The 20,709-nt window shown below is 43.2% G+C and overlaps 1 protein-coding gene across 2 annotated transcripts in view; it reads right to left on the bottom strand.

The window, feature by feature from the left end:
• cdh8 (cadherin 8) overlaps positions 1–11,862 on the bottom strand; it is a 119,481-nt gene extending 107,619 nt beyond the window's left edge. For both annotated transcript variants that reach the window (XM_050050178.1, XM_050050188.1), the window contains exons 1-2: positions 11,447–11,862; positions 8,894–9,435 (exon numbers count right to left, since the gene is read on the bottom strand). In XM_050050178.1, the coding sequence (XP_049906135.1) occupies positions 8,894–9,151 (258 nt within the window). In that variant the 5' untranslated portion in view covers positions 9,152–9,435; positions 11,447–11,862. The remainder of the gene's footprint in view (positions 1–8,893; positions 9,436–11,446) is intronic.
• Between the last annotated feature and the right edge of the window lie 8,847 nt (positions 11,863–20,709).

The raw sequence follows: 20,709 nt of genomic DNA, 5'->3' as shown, positions 1-20,709 counted from the left end.
CGTTGAAGAAGATGGAGAAATATGTCTTGTATCAACATTTGTAGGGAGTGTGACGTTCTCCAGTCAGCTAACAGCTCATCTCCTAACCATGCTGGATCTCAAATATCTGTCAACTGCTGCCATGAGCGCTTGGGGCTTCGTTTCCAAAAATGTATACAACATTTTTATCTTTTGAAAAGCAGTAGTTTATGTTTCCTTACACACAAACATATAAAAATTCAAACTTCAGTTCACCTTTCAGTTCTGTTAAGAATAACTTCTTTGTTTGTAATTCCGAGTAAAAGACTGCACAGAGTTCAATCTTGTATGACATCGTCACTGAGTCATAAGCAATCAACCTACACAGGCGGACCCCATTCAAACACTTTGATAACTTAACTAAATGTTCACACTCCTCCAAGACTACACCAGTCCAGTCTTTCATCATACTCATCTGCGATGATGTTACACTAATTGGATGATCTATTATTCATAATAGCAGAAGTTTTTCTTGGAACTCTGCGCTTTCATTAAAACACAATAGAGACGACCGGGTGTTAGCAAAGATTTGTTAATATTTCATCAGATGGACCATCGGTGCATGTCCGATCCACACACACAACAACAGGCAGTTGTAGCTAGGATAAAGGCAATTAGCCAGACTTCGATAACAGACGGCCTCTAGCCCCTAAAAGCTTTTCACATGTTTCTGGCATCCTCTATTCAGTGTCCCTCTACACCTCATTTCGCTGCCATCGAGAGAGACAGAGCAGCTGAGAGAGACAACGTAACATGCCGTGTCCCTTTTTGTGCACGCGGCGCTGGCAGACAAAGCACATACACCAAGATTCTTTGAGAACAATTTTAACATCCTGCATGCTCGGCCCTGATTCCCATTAAGCATTCATGATTCATCTGGATTTTATATTATAACGTTTTGAATTTTTCATGCATCTAGCCCCCCCCCACCCCACCCCCCACCTCCTTCTCCTCTACTTCCCACCCCCCGTTTCTGATCTGACAGAAAAAAGAAGAATTAATCAAACATTGGAGGAGGAAAGGGGAAAAAAAGTGTCACTTTCACACACACAAAGAAGCGTGTTTCACCACCTGCTTGTTACATCCAGGGTATTTTTTTCTTGAAGTCAGTTCATTTATTAGACTCTGGCTAGATGTATCACATGCAGCTTGGAGACACAAACACAAGGAGGAGGCATTATTAGAGGGATACAGGTGTCTTCACAGGTAGGGTGTAAGTGAGGTTGGAGAATAAAGTATGGGGTGTGTGTGGGTGCTGCCCTTTTACGTCCCCCCCTTCTCTTCCCTTGGCTATTATTTCAGCTATCTTTTTGTTCTTTCTGCAGAAGGGATCATTAAACCGAAATAATTCATTTGTGAGAAAGGTCAAAGCCACAGTCTGTTGGCACCCAGATACCAGAGTTAGGAGTGGTTGCAATAAGGGGGGGAAGACAGCAAAGGACGGAACCATTGATTCTTCGTGTGTGTGTGTGTGTGTGTGTGTGTGGGTTTTTTTTATTGTCAACTCAGTGATTGAGGTGAGCAACCTTCTGCCTTTCGCTCAGCAGTGATGATAATCATCATCTTTAATACCTGTTATAGGTGAAGACACCCATCTTCAAGTAAATGTCACATCCACTGTTTACTGAGGCCGCTTTGTTGTTATTATGTTGTATGAGGTGCGTGAGGAAGGGAGGGAGGAGCTAGGGAAGGCGCGAGGAGGGAAAGTAAGGAGGCGGAGGAAGAGGGTTGAGGACTGTCATCTTTTAAGTGCCAGAAATAGGCACTCACACTCCCCCCCACCCCCCTGATCCAAAACTCCCTCCCCATTGTCTCTCCTGCTCCAGCCCACGTGTGCTCCCAGCTAACCGTGAAGCCAAATGCACATCTAGTCGCACAATAACAACATCCATTCTTAACAAGATTACTCCGGCAGTCCCAGTTTGGCTGATGGGACGTGTATGGGAGCAGAGGCGCAGGGATAAGCTGCCTGCAGCCGCCTGCAGCATTTCACATACGCTGGGCTCTATCCATAGGAGAGGAGCTGCCTGGGGAGTGGAGCCAAACATTGAGCCCACAAGAGCACACTGGCACAGGGAGAAGGAATCTTTAGCTGCTACCGCTGCTGTTGTGGCTTATGCCCACAACTACTATGTCAGAGGCAGGGGCCAATTAGCAGGTTTCAGATAATCATAATCTTTTGATTTGAATAATCAGATTTGAATAATTGTAACCTCATTTACTGCTACTGATGCTTGGCCAGTGTTTTGACTGGAAAACACAGCGCAGATTCATCAGTAAGCAGAATGTCCGACATCAGGCTCTTTAATGTCGCCTTAATTTAGTCGTCTATCACTGCCGGTTGAAAATATGATTATACACGGGGCCCGTGTTTTGTCTGACAAATCAACAATCGCTTAAATGTCAGCACAAGACAAAGGCCAAGAAGCTTAAGCCTGTTAAATTGCAAATGCATCTCTTGATGCTTTGAGAAAGATATAATCTAAACAAAGCATCCCCTATTTTGAGAAGAAACTAGACTAATTTAGCCAAAGCAGCACACGAGCCAAGCGTTTTGAGGTGAACCGCTTTAATTCCTATAAATTAGTTAGTGCAAAGTTCAAGGCAGAGTGCCAGATGATTTAGCCTGCTAAGCGCTCCACCTCCGCACAGCCAACCCAGGCCAGGCCCGGTGAGCCAGGGAGTGTGAGGGAGGCAGGAGGAGATGAGAGGGAGAGGGGAGGGAAAGCAGTTAAGAGGAGGCTGGGGGAGTGTTGGACCTAATGAGAGGAGGGGGCTTTTCTAGATTTCCACTGGAAGAGTTTGACACCGTTGACTGGCAAACACTGACGTGGGAGAGAGCTAATCGCAGCGACGCAGTCCAAGGTGAAACCATAAAGGGGCCATTTGCTGTGAATTAGCACTGATGTAGAAGCTCAGGAAAGTGGCCCCCGCGTGAGCTACTCACTGTACAACATGGATTTAATCACGCTGAGCCACAGATGTGAGTGATAGCAGCAAGCTTGTTATTTTGCTCAGGGACTCTGAAGCCGTGTGAATGGATGTGCTTTCCTGTTAAATTATAATTGCAGCTGATGCATGTACACAAGAGAGCTTCCAGGGATCGCGGACGAGACGCGTCATGTGCCTCCTTACGATACACTGAACTGAAACATGATTTCTGCTCCCTTATGGAAATACACAGGGAGAAAATACAGTGTGTGATTTAATGCACTGCGGTCGCCAGGTACACCTTAAAGGAGAGACAGAGCTGTGTGTGCTTCATGTTTATACGTGTGGGTGTGTTTAGAAAGACACAAAGAGGGAAACAGAGTGAGTGATATTTCAAAAATGACACATCTGCCAATGGTGCAAGGCTGGTAAAATGACTTGGCAATAACATTTAAGGCACAAGCAATGATGATACGTTTGCTTTAAAAGCAATAATGCCAGTGAGGATGAGGTCACCAGTAAATTTGAAATACCACAGAATTCCGACTGCAATTTCTGCTTAGAACACATATCCAGCAGTTTAGAGAGAAATCTTTCATAAATATGACTCCGCCGACACTCCGGCAAATGTTTGCAAAGATACACCAGCTATAAAGCTACACGGACACACTGTATTTACTGCTGCACACGTAACCCTCATGTCTAAATATACTCCATCGAAGCCTGTGTCTGCTCATCTCATTTTAGTCCATAACACTGCCGAATGGACTACTGTACGACACACACATGCACATACACATACGCAGCTTGTTAATGGGAACCGGGACGACAACACAAAGCCATAGACAACCTGTCAAGCTCTTGGAGGGCAGCACTAATGTGATCCCACAGCTCTATCAGAGCCACCGCTGGGCCCAGTGTTTTATTACAGACCGGGAGGGACAGACAGAGGGAGAGATTGGAAAGGAAGAGGGAGACTGTGACCATGGCCCATTGATATAATGGCCCTGCCGGCATTAGTGATATACTGTACAGGTGAGCCTCGGGGAGAGAGAGGAGCGTGGTAACAGAGCAGGGAAAAGGAGGTAGAAGCAGAGGACAGAGGGATGTTAGCATGTTTTTTTCTAAATTACACAAGAGGAGGGGATGGAGATCTAAGGGCTGAGAGACAGAGGAGCTGCTGCTAGACTGCAGCTCAATACGGATCTTTGTGGTGCTGCCTGAGGAGAGATTACAGAGCTGTATTCCAGGAGCTGTTGTGGGTGTGAGAACCCAAATGGAATGAAATGAAGTCCAACAAACATTGATGGGCTTTCCTTTCCCTGGATTTAATGACAGCTTTCTGATGCACCCCTCTCACTATGGCATCAGAACCTGTGTCTAATTTGGGCTATATCTCAGAATTTATTATACCCGAGCCAATGCTTGTAATTTATGTGTCATAATGGCTATCAATCAATGGCAATAATTCGGCTAATATTCTCGTTAACTCCCACTCCTCATCCATCCATCAAAGGCAGAGCCAGATATCCGCTCAATTGTTGGAGCCGGAGTAATTGCAGATTAAGTTGGGGGGGGGGTCCTCGCTAATCAAACGCCACATCGGCATGACTCCGTCAAGAAAGGGGATCAACCTTTGATCCACTGTAAAACCAGCAACAGTAGGGCCTCTGGCAGGACCAAGGAGTCTCGGGCTGATCCAGCAGCCGCATTCAGGACTCAATCTCGCCTTAGCTTTGCCTCGCTTCCTCGCATCGCCGAAGCCAAACACTTGGAGAAATTTTAACAATGTCCACACCCCATCGGCCCTGGAGGCAAGCTTACTTGGGCTCAAGAGTCACTCTCTCCATAATCACCCCGTCACAGAAAGAGAGAAAGAGGGGTGGAGGTGGAGGTGGGGGGGACAGAGACAGAGAGAGGCAATCCAGCCGAGCAGAAGTAGCTCGTATCAGTATTTATAGACTGATGTCCCACATCTTGTACTGGCTCTCCAAAGTGCAGAAAGCAACAAAAGCAACAAAAAGTTCTGAATTGAATTCGGGAAACCATCCTAGATAAAGATGGTTTACTGAGGTCTAGGTGGAGGGGGTAAGCAGATGGAGAAAAAAGAAGTAATCTTGTATCATTGTGAGCTAGGAAAATCCCACTTTATCAGATATACCATTCAGTAAATAAATAAATACATATTAAAGGCACCTCTTTTCAAGGAGCACATCGAACCAATGAATCCAAGCCCTGATCTCTTATCAGTATCACCTGCATGTACCTCTAAAGGGGAAAACAAGAAAGAAGGATTAAACCATTTCAGACAAGTCACTACAAGAAAAGGGTCTTCAATTTTGAGGGGAACACAGCAAACATCACTTATATTACAGAATATCACCTCTGCTTCCAGCCAAACACCCTGCAGACTTCTATTACACTACCGATCTGATACTACCATGGCCCTTCTTGTTGGGAATCCTGTCAAACAGCTTGTTTGGAAGAATGAAGCTTGTGTTTCTTTCCCTCACCACACACAAACACACACACACACACACACACACACACACACACACACACAAAGACAAAGCTATTTTTTCTCCCGGACATATCCGTTTTCTTTGCTGAATCAATAATCAAAGCCTTTCTTTTCTTTTCTGTATCACTGTCAGTCCTTGCAATCTTGCAGTTCAGGCTGAATTGATGAATATTAATGGTTGATTATCAATTCTCTTTGTGCGAAAACACACACAATGCCGTGGGTGGATAAAAGCGTTGGACAATGGGACGAGGGATCAGTCAATTTACCACATCTGCGCTACAATTCGACAGACTGGGATCCATCATTATCAATCCTAGCACACTGTATGCTAAGTGATCGCCGGGAAGTAAAGGAGTCTGGAAAAGTTATGTCTAAGGCTGTTAGATATTCCGGCGCTAACTGCCATCAATCTGCCTTACACTACAAAGGAAAGAATTCTGATTTCTCTTTGGTGCAAACACAGCAATTTGTTCACTGTTTGTCTTTTGTTCTAAGGCAGTGTTTTGCCTTTAATGGCCGGGTGTAATTGAGTTGCTTCTTTGTATGTTTGAATAATTAAAAAAGCTTTGATTGAAGAGGAGGGAAACATGGCTGACATTGCAGAAGGTTTAGATAGGCCGCGTGCCAAAATGAAGAAAGATCTTCAACGAGATTACAACAACCTTATACACAAAAGAAGTATCATTTTATTTTAAAACCCAGGCTTTTCCACTATGGCTGTGCAATGGTAAATCAAGAGCTGCTTTACCTAAAAGTACCCTCTGCTTGCCTCCCAATGGCCTACATAAGAGTCTTTACTCGCTGAAGTGGCATCTCCCACTCATTGTCAACAATGAGCGAACGCACGTCCCCTAGCTCAGTCCGTGTGAGCGATACGTTCAAGCCTATCTACCTTCACACTCCATTTGCCTATTTCTATTCTTAATGACGGGTTATTTCTGAACCGTCCCTGGCTCATGATGAGTAATCCTAAAATCCCTTCCAACACCGTGTTCGTTTTAAGCTACAGCCGAGCAACAAGCTTTCACAGCTGTCTCCCCTGCTTCACTTTAACAGGTACTGCATGTCTGCTCCCCGACGCCGACGGGACTGACGGGGGCTGACGAACACGCCGCTCAGTGAATCACAATGTCAAGAAACGATGCGCTGAAGAAGAACAGCAAAAGGGAAGGGTGCTGTCACGCCTTGTGGCCGTCCTTCTCACTCTTCCACACCTCCGCCTCCTCTATACCTCCTCCCTTGCTTTCCTGCGCTTATGCTCTGCCGAGAGAGAACACCGAGAATGACACACCGTTAAAAATCGATGGCGCAATCTCTCTCTGTCCCTCTCACAAACACTATCTCTCACTCTCCCTCGCAGTGTTGGTGTAGTTGAGGGGATTGCAGATTGGGGATGCACATATAATTAAACCTCAGAGTGCACCCAGCAATAAAAAACTATGGGATGGAAAGAGTCCAATATTGGCCTGGACTTCCTTGATAATAGGCCCACAACCACAGATGCAGGCGGCCTCACACGCAGTGGAGGAAATTGTGCAAAACACACAGAGAGCTGTATGACCCATTTGAATCACACCTCCCACCCATTTGATTCATTTTTTAATTAAGCGTGAGAAACACAGAGAAAGGGGAAGAAAAAGGACTAAGAGGGAGAGAGATTTATCGTCTTCAACCAATACAGTGCCATCTTGGTTTAACATAGAACTTATCTTAGCTCTGCCAGGCGTAGTCATGAGCACTTAACCTTGCAGTGAACGCAACCCATCATCATCACCTCGCAAAAGGCAAGCCGAGTTCTTCTTCACCCTGAGCTGCCCCCCTACCCTGCGCCCGATCCTTGAATGTCCTTCAACAGGCAGATGCTTAAACCTATGACGAACCTATCATACAGTCAAGTTGTTGCAAAGCATTAACCGAGGCCTTGAGAGGAAGCATCCCTCATGACCAGTAACACAACTTGATTTTATGCCACCAATCCGAGCAGCATTTCACACTCAGACCACAGGCACACAGCATGGCATTCAAGGCGAGAGTGTGTGAGCTTGGAGTTATGAATCACAACCCCACGTTCGTCATCATTAAATGTCCTCTCACTCTCAAGTGACATTATTTATTCATTTATTTATTTATCTATTTATTTACTTGCCATTTTCATGTAAAATCCCTCTAGATGTATAACCGGTGTTATGTCAAATCTTTGATGCTCAATAACTCACAGCTGAGCTCTAACTTTTAATTTCCGAGCTCACGGATGGTCACTGTGGCTCCGATGAGTGCTTGTTTGTTTCCTGACGAGCAGCCATTGTCGAATCCAGCAGAGGCTGCCTAATTGACTCGCTTGAAAAATTAATGCATCACTTAACAGCATTTTTGTGTTCGTATGGTATTTAGAAAACACAGGTGCAAATCCCACATGGTGGCAAATGTTTAATTGATGCAGCCATATGACAATGCTCCGGATAGAAGACGAAAAAAAAAAGAGGGAGTGAAATTTAAAGTAGTTTCTTGGACCACAAGTGACTTATTTTTCTTGTGTAACAACAGCTTTTTTTTTTTTTTGCTTCAGTGCTGTCAGGTGCCATGTCTGAAAAATAAAATTCAGTGCACTACAATGGCAATATGTCACAAACAAGAAAGGCATACCCACCAATTATCAAATATTAGGCACCACAACACTGTTTGCAAAAGCTATTACCGAGCAAGATCAAATATGCTTGATGGCATGCATTGCTGTCCATGCCAGAGTGGCTGGGTGATATTCTGGGGGAGGGAAGCGAGCGTGGCTGCCAGGCTGACTCTCCCCAGGTGAGTCCCAGCAATGAGCTGTGAACAAGCTGCTTTGGCCGGGCTGGCCAGCAGCCTTCCCCTCCCCTGAAACCTGCCTGACACTTCCACACAGGCCAGGGAGCAGGTGGCCCTTAGCCGCAGGATCAGCCCGCAGTTCTGTTCATTATAGAGCTGCAATGGAAAAAAAAAACCCTAAACTAAAATAACCCTCTCTTATGTTAGGCACAATTCAAATTCAATCATGGCTTTACGGGAAGAAATGGATGTGAGTGAAAGTAGGGGATTAAAATAAAGAGACTTTCTTATGCATCTGTATTTTGTGTGGAAAATAGTAAATGTGATTGAGAGAAAGACGTAACAACAATCTGACTGCTTAACAGTATCTCGGATTTCAAGGACATCCAACACAGCAAAAATGTTGCCACCATTATTTGATGAGAGTTTAATTATTTCCAAAAGCATTCCATGCCCCCCCCTCTCTTGTCCCCCGTATCTCTGCCTCCCCTTGACAACCAAAACCCTCCCACTGCCCATGGGAAGGGAGAAAAAAATGGAGGGAGCATTCAAATGGCCGAATTAATGTTTCCACACGATAAGCGAGCTTAATATAATGCTGACAATCACAGCACTCACCCTGCCAACTAGAATTGGATCGGGTCCAGAAAATTCCTCCAGCACAAACATTTGATTCCAAACCCATCCTCTCTTGGCGCGGCTCAGTAATCTTTGTCCTTCGCCAGGACCGCTCGCCACCGCTGCGGACCCACCAGTTTGTGTACTTTTGGACGGGCCCATGATAGGAGTCATAGTCACGCAGGGAACACAAGTAATCCACACCAGCAGCAAGGACATCCACAGATCCACCAGCATCTCCTCGGACCGCTTTGGCATCCTGTCGTTGTGTGTTTTTGTTTTGTTTTTGTTTTTGTTTGCTTTACGAGTCTCTTCTCTCCCGGCCTCTCTCTCTCTCACTCTCGTTTCCAGCTCCTCTCTTCAGATCAACAGCTCCTTCTTAGATAACAAGAAAAGGTTACTTGTGTCCTCTTTGAACGGCGGAGCTTGCATTCATGGTGTGATAAAGGTCACTTGCATGGCTTGGCATGCCTCCATAGCAGTTGGTGAGGGGGTGAGGAGCTCAGCGCAGCATCCATTTGGCGTTATTCCGAGGGGGAGACCTGTAAGGGAGCAATCACAGTTGTTTGTTAGTTGTCTTTTAGTCTTATGAGGAGTTGTCAGGAGGAGGGGGGAAGAAAGAGGGAGGCAGGGATGAGAAAACAGAGACAAATAAACATTTGAGAAAATCAGACGAGACAGAGAGAATGAGGGTGAAGGAGAAAACTATTCTAAGGCAAGCATAATAAATATTTAAAAAAAAATAGGTTTTGCAAAACAGGAAGAAAATTCTAATTTAAGAAAAGAATGTGACTTCATCATTACACATGATCCATCTGTAGCAGCCATGACCCTTTATTGCAATCTTGTTTTCATATGATGCTGCTCCAATTGAACAACAAATGGGTATGTCTGTACTCTGAGGCTATTCAGCCCACAACATCAGATTGCCTTGCTTTAATCTGTTGTTCTGGGGATTATCCTGGAAAGATTTTGAGCAATTACATGAGCTTTGTGATTACTGTTTTCACAATTACATTTTGGGCTGAAACATTGTTATAGGCTGCAGTCGTTAAACACCCGTGCCATGCATGCATGCAGCAGTGTAAGCTTTGGATAGAGGGGGTGGCTGCAGGTGAGCGCTACAGTGTCAACAGCGCTGCAGCTCACTGATATCATAGCAATCCAGATGAGATAGTTGTGAAGATGTTTAGGTATTTAGAGGCGCTTTTTAATCATTGGATCAAATATGTTATATCACACTAGAGCTGCTTTTTCCCAATCAACATGGGCATTAACTTTTTTTTAACACAGAAAGACTGATAAATTAAGCAAATTAATTACAACAGTGACACAGAGAGGATGCAGCCTGATGTGAATTTCGCCCTTCAATCAAAAACAGCTCTACCGTCCATTTAACCTGCTCAGTCGCTTCAGTGTTCAGCACACTGCTGTGCATTGTTGACCACAATGCAAAACCAAAAAGGGGTGAAAAAAGCAAACGGTTGGCTTTGAGTTGTCCTCAGATAAAACTGATGCAGGTGGACATGCTATCACAGCCCGGAATGGCTTGCTTTCAGCACAGTGTCAGTGTTAGTTCTGGTAACTTTTACTACACACGCTGTGCCGCTGTGGTCGTACGCTTTGTGGCTCCAGGAATGCAATCCCAAGGACAATAAAAACTGTAGCGTATTCCACCTGAAGCCAACTGCAATATCATAAAGTGTGGAGTGATCCGAGTTACTGTGACATTCTGCAACTATATAGTGCCCGGAGACAAAAAGATGCAGGAGCAAGGTTAATAAAGGAGAGAGGGGAAACACATAAAGAGGAGAATATAAACCTGTTAAAATACATAATTATAGATCATGTAGAATTTAACCATAAATAACAGACGGGAAATTGTGCCTTTTCCCCCCCTCTCTTTTTAAATGCATTTTAAGTCACTGTGGTGCGTGACTAAGCAGGAGGTTTTCAGCACCACGGGGGTAGGACAGCTCCCCGCCAGAAAAGCAGCCGGTCCAGACAGCTCAGCCGCAAACCGAGCGCCGGCAGCGGAGGAGCTGTCCAAGGTACACAAGAGCAATACATTTTTCAATTTCCAGTCAGCCGGCGGAAAAAAAATAATCCGAGAATAAACCCACAAAGTTTGAACCACTTGCCTTTGAACGCCTCTGCAATAGTCTGCAGCACGTACCCCGATCACCCAAATTCGCCCTCTCTCTCTGAAGTTTTACCCTTTGAGGACACATTGTTTCCAGTCAGCCCTGCTCAGTGCACCAAATGTGGCACTAGAGCGCATAAGCAGTCCGATTTACGGGAAATAAACCACATGCAGGCATCATGTGTGCGACTTATACGGCGGCACAGGCGAGTGAAATGTGAATAAAGAAGGTAGTCTAAGTTGCAGACCTTTCTGTGGCTCTGTCGCTCCGTGCCGGGAAAAAAAATGACTGTATCCCCGCGGTGGTGAAAGGGGCTGTGAGAAGTCCTGTGAAACCCCCGCCACTAAACACCAGTGTAAATCAGTAATACCTGTTAGGTTTATATATCATGGTGGCGGGCTATACTTACTAGTGAGACTTGCATCCTTTTCCGTTGCTGCACCATTTTTTTTCCTCCTTCAAAATACGCAAAAGAAAGTCCAATGCGTTTCATTCGAGGCGGTGGGAAAACGAGCAAAACGCGGAGAGGCTAGAAATCCTTCCTGCAGTTTGTCAAGGCGGAGTGACAGTGTTGGGGTTGTAGTTAAGAGCTCCGACAGGCTTGCTGGCCGACTGGAAAAGTGAGGAGGAGATGGAGGAGAGATGCACGGTGGCGAAGAGAGCCTCCCCTCCACGGCGCTCATTGGGTTGATGAGGAGCCGGGTCAACAGGCGCACAAATGAATGCATGCCGCTCTGCCCAGGCACTGACGCGCAAAGGTTATCGTCTCAAATTGCCGGCTGCACTGTAGCTGTAGATATCACATAGGTGCGCGCAGGTAAAATCTCCTCATTACTGTATTTTCCCCCTCTATATTCTTCTCTCTTTGCTGAGGCGGCGACGCACGAGTTGACCCTCACTTCTCTCGGTTATTAGTGAAATGAAATAGGCCAGGCGATTAGTGAAACGAAACCGAGGCTGCTCATTTACACTGTCATTTGATAGGGTTAAGCAACGAACAGATGGACACACACATTGCAGCCCTGTTGGCACAAAGTAAAACTATTCAAGTCATGCACTGCTTCCTATCGCCCCTTAAACTGAAACTTTAATGCTTCAGTTTATTTGCATTCTTGGCACATGAACGTATCAGTGCGTAAAAAAATAAAAACCCCATTATTAAAAGACAAGAAGCAGGGAAAGCGTTACACAGGTCTTATTGAGACAGTTAGTGAAAAGGTCATGCTCATCATTGCATAGCTGAATGTGTGTGTTTGTGTGTGTGAGTGCAGTTATGAGTGACAGCAGAGGGGGCCCATGCTGCTGTCCATGGAGAGAGCCCTCTAGTGTTTGTCCGGCTACTTGGCAGCAGCAGAGCAGGCCTTTGGGGAGCAGCCTTCATTAGTAGCTACAGCAGGAGAGGATGGTCAGTGTCTGACACCAGCTCTGACACACATGGCTTTTTTTCCAGCAGTGAGAGTCTCTTTATGAAACTCATTCCAGCCCATCGAGTATTAAAGTCCCTTTGTTCCAACGATAGCGTCACATTCCCACTGCCTCAAACCTGAAGTGCTCAAGTGCATGTTTGCATATTCAGTGAGTCAGAGGGTGAGAGTCTGCCAACACAACATGTTATTGTACCTTACCACCTTAGCACAACAGAGTTGTTCCTCTTAGGCTTTGCCTGGTGGAGGCCTTTTGACCCAAGTGCCAGAGATCCCAATTAGCAAAGACATCAAGTCTACCATTATTTATTTCTGTACCATTTAATTTTCTTCCCTCTCACGCTTTGATGTTGCAGCTGCGTTTCAGATGGGAATTCTCCAATCATCTTTTTTAAAAGCTTCTGCTGCATAATACATTAGGCTGTAAATGTTGAGCCATGTTGCTCTTGCTCCATATGAATGAAGATTTCATTGACAGGCACATATCAGATGTGTGTGTGTGTGTGTGTGTGTGTGTGTGTGTGGATAGAGTTAAATGTATAAAAAGGACTACCCCAGGGAGGCTTCGTTCAAAACCACTCTGTATGTTTGAGTAAATAAAAAACAAAAAAGACACTACAGTAGTTGAATCTGTTGGTATGGTATAACACTAAATAAACAGCAAAACAACACATGGCAGTAGTTCATTCTGTTGGCATGACATAACAGTGGGTAGTATTGTTTTTACCTTGTGAGTCTGTGTGTGTCATCATGGCACAATGCAGTCTTGGAGACACCTATTGTACAACTACCGCATTAGTGGTTTGGAGTACAGGTGTTTTTGGCCCAATCCAATATCTAAATTGAACCTACTACTTTTCTTTAACCCCTTCATTTTGCGTGTTCATGTATAAGGGTAGGGCATCCTGATTCTTGCTGGGATAGAAGGGTAGGGCGAGGTGTAAGGGCAACATGGCCCTCCACACAGAGGTTTTTCACAGGCATACATGAAACCAATGCTGTGTCTCAAATTGCGTACTTCTGTACTTACACTTACTATTTTGAGTGCATAAGTGCGTTCACATTGAGAAGTATGGAAAAATGCAGTGCACTATGAGTACCCGGATGGTGCACTCAAAACGGTCAAAAAGTTGAGTGTGGAACTATAGACACTTTTCGCTACGTAGCGGAAGGGGAGGGACTACTTTTCAAACTGGAAATAGCGGTGAGGATTGTGCGACTACGCTTGTTTTTTGCACTATGCACCACTATACTGTTGTCGGGTATAAGCCAGCAGTATGTTTATTGGGTTAATTTAGCAGTCTATAATGATTTGGCACCACAAATGATAACGCCAATGCTAATGCTAGTTAGCTAACCAGCTAATTTGTGGTCGTCATTTCTGGTGAGTGCGCAACAGCCGTGTTTGGTTTGAGACAACACTACCCTGTCGAAATTTGCGCACTACGCCAATGAGTAGCCTACATAGTAGTAATTACTACATAGAAGTGTACTAACAGAAAGATGTGATTTGAGACACACCACAGGTCTTGTGAAAAAACCCACAAATGTATTTTCTTCGTTAATAAAAATTTAAAAACCATAGTAACCATTTTATCTTAGTCTAAAGTTGTTTCACTGTATTGTTTCTTTAAGACAATTGTTTGTATGCTGATGCCTTGGTAGCTAACTAGCATGCTAGCTAACGTTCCAATGTTATAGCTGATTTGTGTATGACAGTCCTGCATTTTCACATATTTCCTTAGCGCATTCCTACCATTTGATGGCACATGATGCCCAAAATGTAATTAATGACCAGTGGTGAAGTTGTTGCACTTGTTATCGTTCCTGCTTTATCAGTGCAGACTGGCAGGTTTGGTAACGTGAGCCTACAGAGTAAAGCTTAGATTCCCTGCCTGAGCCCGAACCCGACCCAGACCCGATGTCGTAATTTCCTGCCACTATCCTCAGGCTCGGATGGGTCGGGCTTCCCATAATAGACCTAGGCTATGGAAACAACTACTTATCACACCTGGGGGTGTGTGTGTGTGTGTGTGTGTGTGTGTGTGTGTGTGTGTGTGTGTGTGACCTTGACAGCCCCACTGGCCACGATGCTTGTAGCCTATATGACAGCAAAAACACGGGGACCTCGACACTTAAGAGGCACATGTCGAAGGCTTGCAATGTAAGGAAAGACGAGACTTAGCCTTCACTGTCCACGTTCGTATTCTAAAATGTTGGGTTTAAACCGGGCTCGGGCTCATAATTACAGTTAAAGGGACGGGCCGGGCTGGGCTCGGACAGAACATGCACAGGCTCGGGTGGGGTCGGGCTGGATTTTTTGGGCCCGATCTAAGCTCTACTGCAGAGCACCACTAGTTGCATGGTAATGACGCACTATTTTTTTTATGACTCGTTTGATTGATTGATAGCATGAAACTTAAGTTTGAACAACCGCATAAGGCTCCCTGTAGCCCAGGTAAGAAAAATCACCACCAGCATACTGATGACTTATCAGGGTCTTGAAGGGTTGTCCCTTTACGTTAGGGACATTTTCAACAACTAGCCTACAATTCTGTTTCGAGGTACAAGGTGGCGCTTGAAAACAAGGGGTTGGGGTTTGTCAGCTGGGCAGTCTAATCTCCATCTCTCTGTCACACACATACAATACAGTAAAAGCATCAAAGCACGTTTCTTAATTTATGGTAAATACAACAATATATACTGTTATAAAACAGGATAAATGTTATTCCTGGCATGTTTTTTTTATAAAGGTATGGCAAAAGCTCCATTGACACGAGGTGAATCTAAAACTAACTAATCATTCAAAATGTCTTCCTGTGAGCTGAGTTCTGTGCAAATGAGAAGGTTGCAGCTTTAAATTAGTGATTAATTCCACTGACATGGCTCCTGCCAGTGATCAAAATATCAGATGGCTTTGAAAAAGGCAAAGTAAGTGAAGGGGAAATGGTCTTTAGAATCCAAGCATCCTCAATCGATCATTAGTTACTGCTTTGTCAGTGGTATTAATCACAGAGCTGTTGCAGTGTGCGTCACTGACTTCCACATCTGAGACTCCGCACAACAAGTCACCACCGCAGGGACTTCAACTATTCTGAGATGTTTTTGCTTGATTTAGGTTTTCTTGTATGTTATTTGTTCACTGACCAATTACTTAAAGCACAAGCTTGCCCACTCTTATGGCTATTCACACCGGGGTATTCTCAGTTGCAATATATGAGCCTGTTAAGGCAGGTGTAAATGTCATCAAAGACCCATTTTTGCAAATAACCCCACCACCACAACTGCCACCACCGCCCCCGCACCCTCATTTGGCCAAGTTTCTGACTCAACCCCTACCACTCATTTTGATGAGGCTCTATTGAATCCAGTCCGAGGTTGGGAAAACCAACAATGGCAAACTATGCTTTTAGCTTGATATCCCTTCTTTACTTTGCTTTACTTTCCTTTTATTGCTGTCCTTGCTGGTTAGACCCTCCATTCCCCCTGCTGTGTCACCACAATCCACATCTTGACAGCCACGGCTGGCCAAGCTTATCCATGGCAAATGCTGCAAAATAATTTCCTCTTTGGAAAGGTGCCTTTAAGGGAAACCTCCTCATAACCATAGATTGTATAAAATAATGGACATAGCAACTGTTATATAACCCATTGGTTTGTGGACTCCCACAATCGCTATCTTGGATATTTAGAGCCAGAAGTGATCAAGTTTGGATGAAATGGTGGCGTTAACCTTAACGTAGCTGCTAGCTTGGTTGGGACAGTGTGCTAACAGCAATGGTAAATTGTAATAATACTAATGTTAATGCTAATTTTAGTTAGCAAAAACTGGCTTTAAACATTAAAAAAGAACGTAACTTACTTGCAAGCAAAACTGAACATCTGACTCCTTGAAGGGTCTTTTTGCACGACCAAACACTGGAAAAGACTTTGTTAGGTGACAAAAATATCACAATTAACTTTCGTTGACTGAAAAAACACAATAGGGACAGTGATGGCAAACTATATACTCTGTGAATCTGTGGTTACACCATGGTTACGTTACTTAATCAGTGTTGATGCCGTGGTTGCATCTTGTCAACAGGCAGCAATCACCTGTCACTTAAAGTGGCCACACCCGTAATTTTGCATAACTTTAAGTCTTGATAACAGTTAATGAGGTTAGTTATATAAAAAGTCACCTTCTGCACAACTGTCATGAACGGGAAAATTAACTATAGAGGCTAAAACCATTTTCTGTACCAGATGGTAAACATGTTTATTTTTGCTGTAAAGTTGGGCATTTTAATATGAAGGTCTATGGGAAGTGACTCGCTTTTGGAGCCAGCCTCCAGTGGCCATTTGAGGAAGTGCACTTTTTGGCACATCTGCACCAGCTTCATTAATTTTTTAGCCTTGGAGATTGCTCCTTGTTCATGTTTACATTTTTTCAGACCAGTGACACCTTGTGGCCATGTAAATAATCACCTAGAAACCTAGAGGTTATTTGAGGTTCCTGGTTAAAATACATCTTAATGTGGATATTCAGTCCTTTTATTTTCAGTTAAGAAACATTGTTGAAATGTTTCTTAACTGAAATTAAGAAACAGTTTCATATTCCAATCTTTTCAGTACTTCAAATTGTTTTATCTCCTCACACCTAGACTATTGTCATGCAGTGATTTCTTGTTTAAGCCCAGATACTGTAGCATGTCTACAAGTAGTTTGAAATGATGCTTTATGATTACCAACAACAACTCCACAGTGTTCCCATATCAGTCTGGTGCTGATTTTGTTACACTGGCATCCTGTCAACTTGGACTGAAGTCAAAATCCTATTAATTATATTTAAGGCTTTACACAGTTCGCCTCCACCATATATCAGTGTGTTGCTGATCACACAGGGTAGGTCAGCTTGATACAAATATTAACTGAAATTAGTTTGAAGTTTGCTTTTACTGTGAAGCACCATCATACCTCTGTTGAAAAAGTACTTTATAAATTAGGGTCACAACTAACAAATATTTTCATTAATTATTCATCTGCTAGTTATTTTCTCAATCATCCAGTTAAAAGTAGTGAAAAATGCAAATAAGAATTTCTCAGAGCCCAAGGTGACATCCTATAAATGTCTTGTTTTGTCTGACCAGAACAGTCCAAAACCCAAAATATGTATTCAGTTTACAATTTCATAAAACTTGAAAAGACAGTGAATCCCAGACAACCTACAACCTGAAAATTAATAGTAGTTTTGCTAGGAATAATTACTTAAATAATCAATCACTAATCACATTGCTGACTGATTGATAAATCAAATAATATTTGCAGCCAAACCATGACCATAATCTTTCCCTAACTTTAATGAATTAGTTTTAGTTGCCTAAACCTAAAAAATTAAACCAATCCCTAAGCCAATAGAGATCAGAATACGTGCATATAAAAGTTTTTAGTAACAATGATGGCTTATTTTGGAAAGTAAAAGACACATTTTGTTGGTCATATTGGAGCGTTTTTGGGATCCAGTTATTGAAGCATTAACACAGACACATTTGGACTGGAACTATGTCATATATCTTACTCATCTGGCACCATTTTATTGTTTAAAAAAAATCACATTGCAGCTTTAAAGGAAGTGGGACCGTTGGGAGCAATGCTCGTTCACTTCCTGCTCTCAGGATTTCCCAGGTGATCAAGAGATTGAAACTATTGTAGTTTCCCTCCGGTCACAAACGTGTCTCACTAATGTTTGGGCTACTACTACAATCATTAGGGCAGCAGAAAGGTTACAATGACGATATCAGTGAGTTACAATGCAGTTCAGGTGTTAGGGTGGTGTGGGAGATGGAGGTTGGGGGAATGGCTCTGTGTCTAAACTGACCAAATTGTCTTCTCCTTCTTCCTCTTCACCTTGTCCCCCTGTCTTGGCCAACAAAACATTAAAACAGAGAATCTCAGTAGAAGTGCCGTACTCAATAGGCATGTGGCTTGTGGACATGAAAGGCTTAGAAATAGTCATTGTTCTTCATTGTCAAGTGTTGCCCTCTCCATTTGACAGTATAACATTAACAGCACAATTGAATATCCAGGCTGGTTCCTTCCATTTGGCTCCTTCAAAATGGCTGTGGCTGATTTCAGGCAGGTTTTTAAAATCCTTTTTTTGAGCTGTGAATTGTTTAAAATGTCAAAATATGCAAATCACTCCTGACCTCTTTTGAATCATAAAATGTGGCATAAAATCAAACTTATATTCGAGTTGAGTATGAGGAAAAAATAGGGGAATATCTCTACTGCTTAAACACTTTGAGTATTCCTGTTCAGGCAATATTCAAAGTGCATAACCAATCCCCCCCATGCTTGGAGTCGCTGAGGAATTTCGGGTGACGTCTGTGTTTGAGCAGGCCGAGATATAAGTACAGCATGTGGCACATTAGCATTCCTAAAAGTCACACTTTAATTGGTTGCAGATTAAAGTTAATTGATTTAGCTGATAGTTTTAAAGCTCCTGAAGATAATTAAGTGCAGTGTTGAGAATTCTGATATGTTGACATTTTGAGAATGAACAACCTGTAACGCGTGGGTACAACATAACGTTAACTAACATCTTAATCATGCAAATTAAAAAACACGGCAGATTTAATTATCATCGGTCGAATCATTGGTCCTCATTAATTACATTGGGCTTATTTATTCACTTTCACATATCTATTCCACTTACTTCCCAATTATGCAGGACAGTCCTCAGACCCCCGCTGCTATAACAAACAGTAATTCCATTCCTGCTTCATTAGGGGATGCATGTAATAAGACGCTGAGGGGATGGAGGGACAAATGAGTATCCAAGGTTGAAGAGTTGCATAAACAAGAATCCTGAGCATCAGACATTATCATCAGGCTTTCTTATTACGCACACATATTTTTATATATGGAGTCTACCGTAGGGGTAATGACATGTGTGACGAGAGGCCCGAACTTACATCTCTAGTCACACACATAATTTAACTCACATTAAACACAGCCCACACACAATTATTGAAAACTAAGTTCATCTGCTTTTTTTATTTTATTTTTTTATTTTATTTTGCAAGTTCACTCAACCAGAGGTGATTTGTTGCTTGCACACTGAGTGAACTTAGTATAACAAGGTAGATCAGCGGATGTTGAATCTGAAGCATTGATAAATAAGCAAATTAAGTGCATGCATGTAGTTGTTTTTTTGGGGCTCAGTGTTTTGAGCATCGTTGTAAGGTTCAATTAGTGTTTATTTTTATCCAGTCATTTACCAAAGATGTCTTTTTAACAACTTCGTCCCTTCATAACGTCCTAAATTATTCAAACTTTGATAAACGCTAGGTAATGAAGCTACTGAGTTTCTTGTTTAACTGAACAGTGGCAGGGATTTTTGTTTTTGCCACCCCTGCTGGCTTACTATAAACACCCGGTTTTGTTGTTTGTTGGTCTGCTGTGGCATTCTGCTGGATAGCCATCTAGCCTACATTGCATGCCATGTACCATCCCCTTCACATCCTGGAGTCAGTTGCACCAACTGGTCTTTACTAAGACCGGTCCTATCCACTAAGTCAGTTTTCGGTAAGACCAGTCTTTAAAGAGGACTCTACATCAGTTGCACCAACCAAACAGTCGAATCTTGACGATGCTCGGTCTTAGCGATGCATGTTCATGTGACTATCCAGTGACTCTAGCTATGGCCTAGCAGTGCATGGGTTGCTAGGATATATTGTTAAAATTCTCCCGCTGTTAATATGTAGCTAATTATCATTTGGGGCAACGTTAATATGGAGGATCAGAGAAAAAGAAAAGTAAATTTCTTGGACATCAAGATACGTAGATCAATAGAGCTGCACAGAAGAGGCATTATCTGTGTCAAACTGTTTGGTTTGTTTGGTGGCTCATTCAACAAGCTGAAGTTAAGGACAAGACATGTTCATGTTCATAAGTTAGCTTGATATAAAGGAGACTTCAGTAGGAAAGCTCAAGTGGGATGTTGGTCAAAGTCTGTGGCTATTGTGTTGTTTGTAGGTGGCTGACATATAGAAATGGCAGAGATCTTGACTTCATGCCTGCTTGCTCCTGATTAGGTTTAAAATTTCTGCTTGGTCATAGCGAGAAGAAAGTTAAAACCTAGATGATGCAACAGGCGTAACTATAAGGTAGGACTTCGAATGGTGAGTTATGATCGACTTAGCTTAAGACCGAGTGTAAGCCTTGTTGGTGCAACCGGCTCCTTATAACAAAGTCAGCTCGTATACAT

The sequence above is a fragment of the Epinephelus moara genome, chromosome 1 (genome assembly GCF_006386435.1).
Source record: "Epinephelus moara isolate mb chromosome 1, YSFRI_EMoa_1.0, whole genome shotgun sequence".
In the NCBI taxonomy this organism is placed as follows: Eukaryota; Metazoa; Chordata; class Actinopteri; order Perciformes; family Serranidae; genus Epinephelus; species Epinephelus moara.
This window is presented reverse-complemented; position numbering and strand designations above follow the sequence as displayed.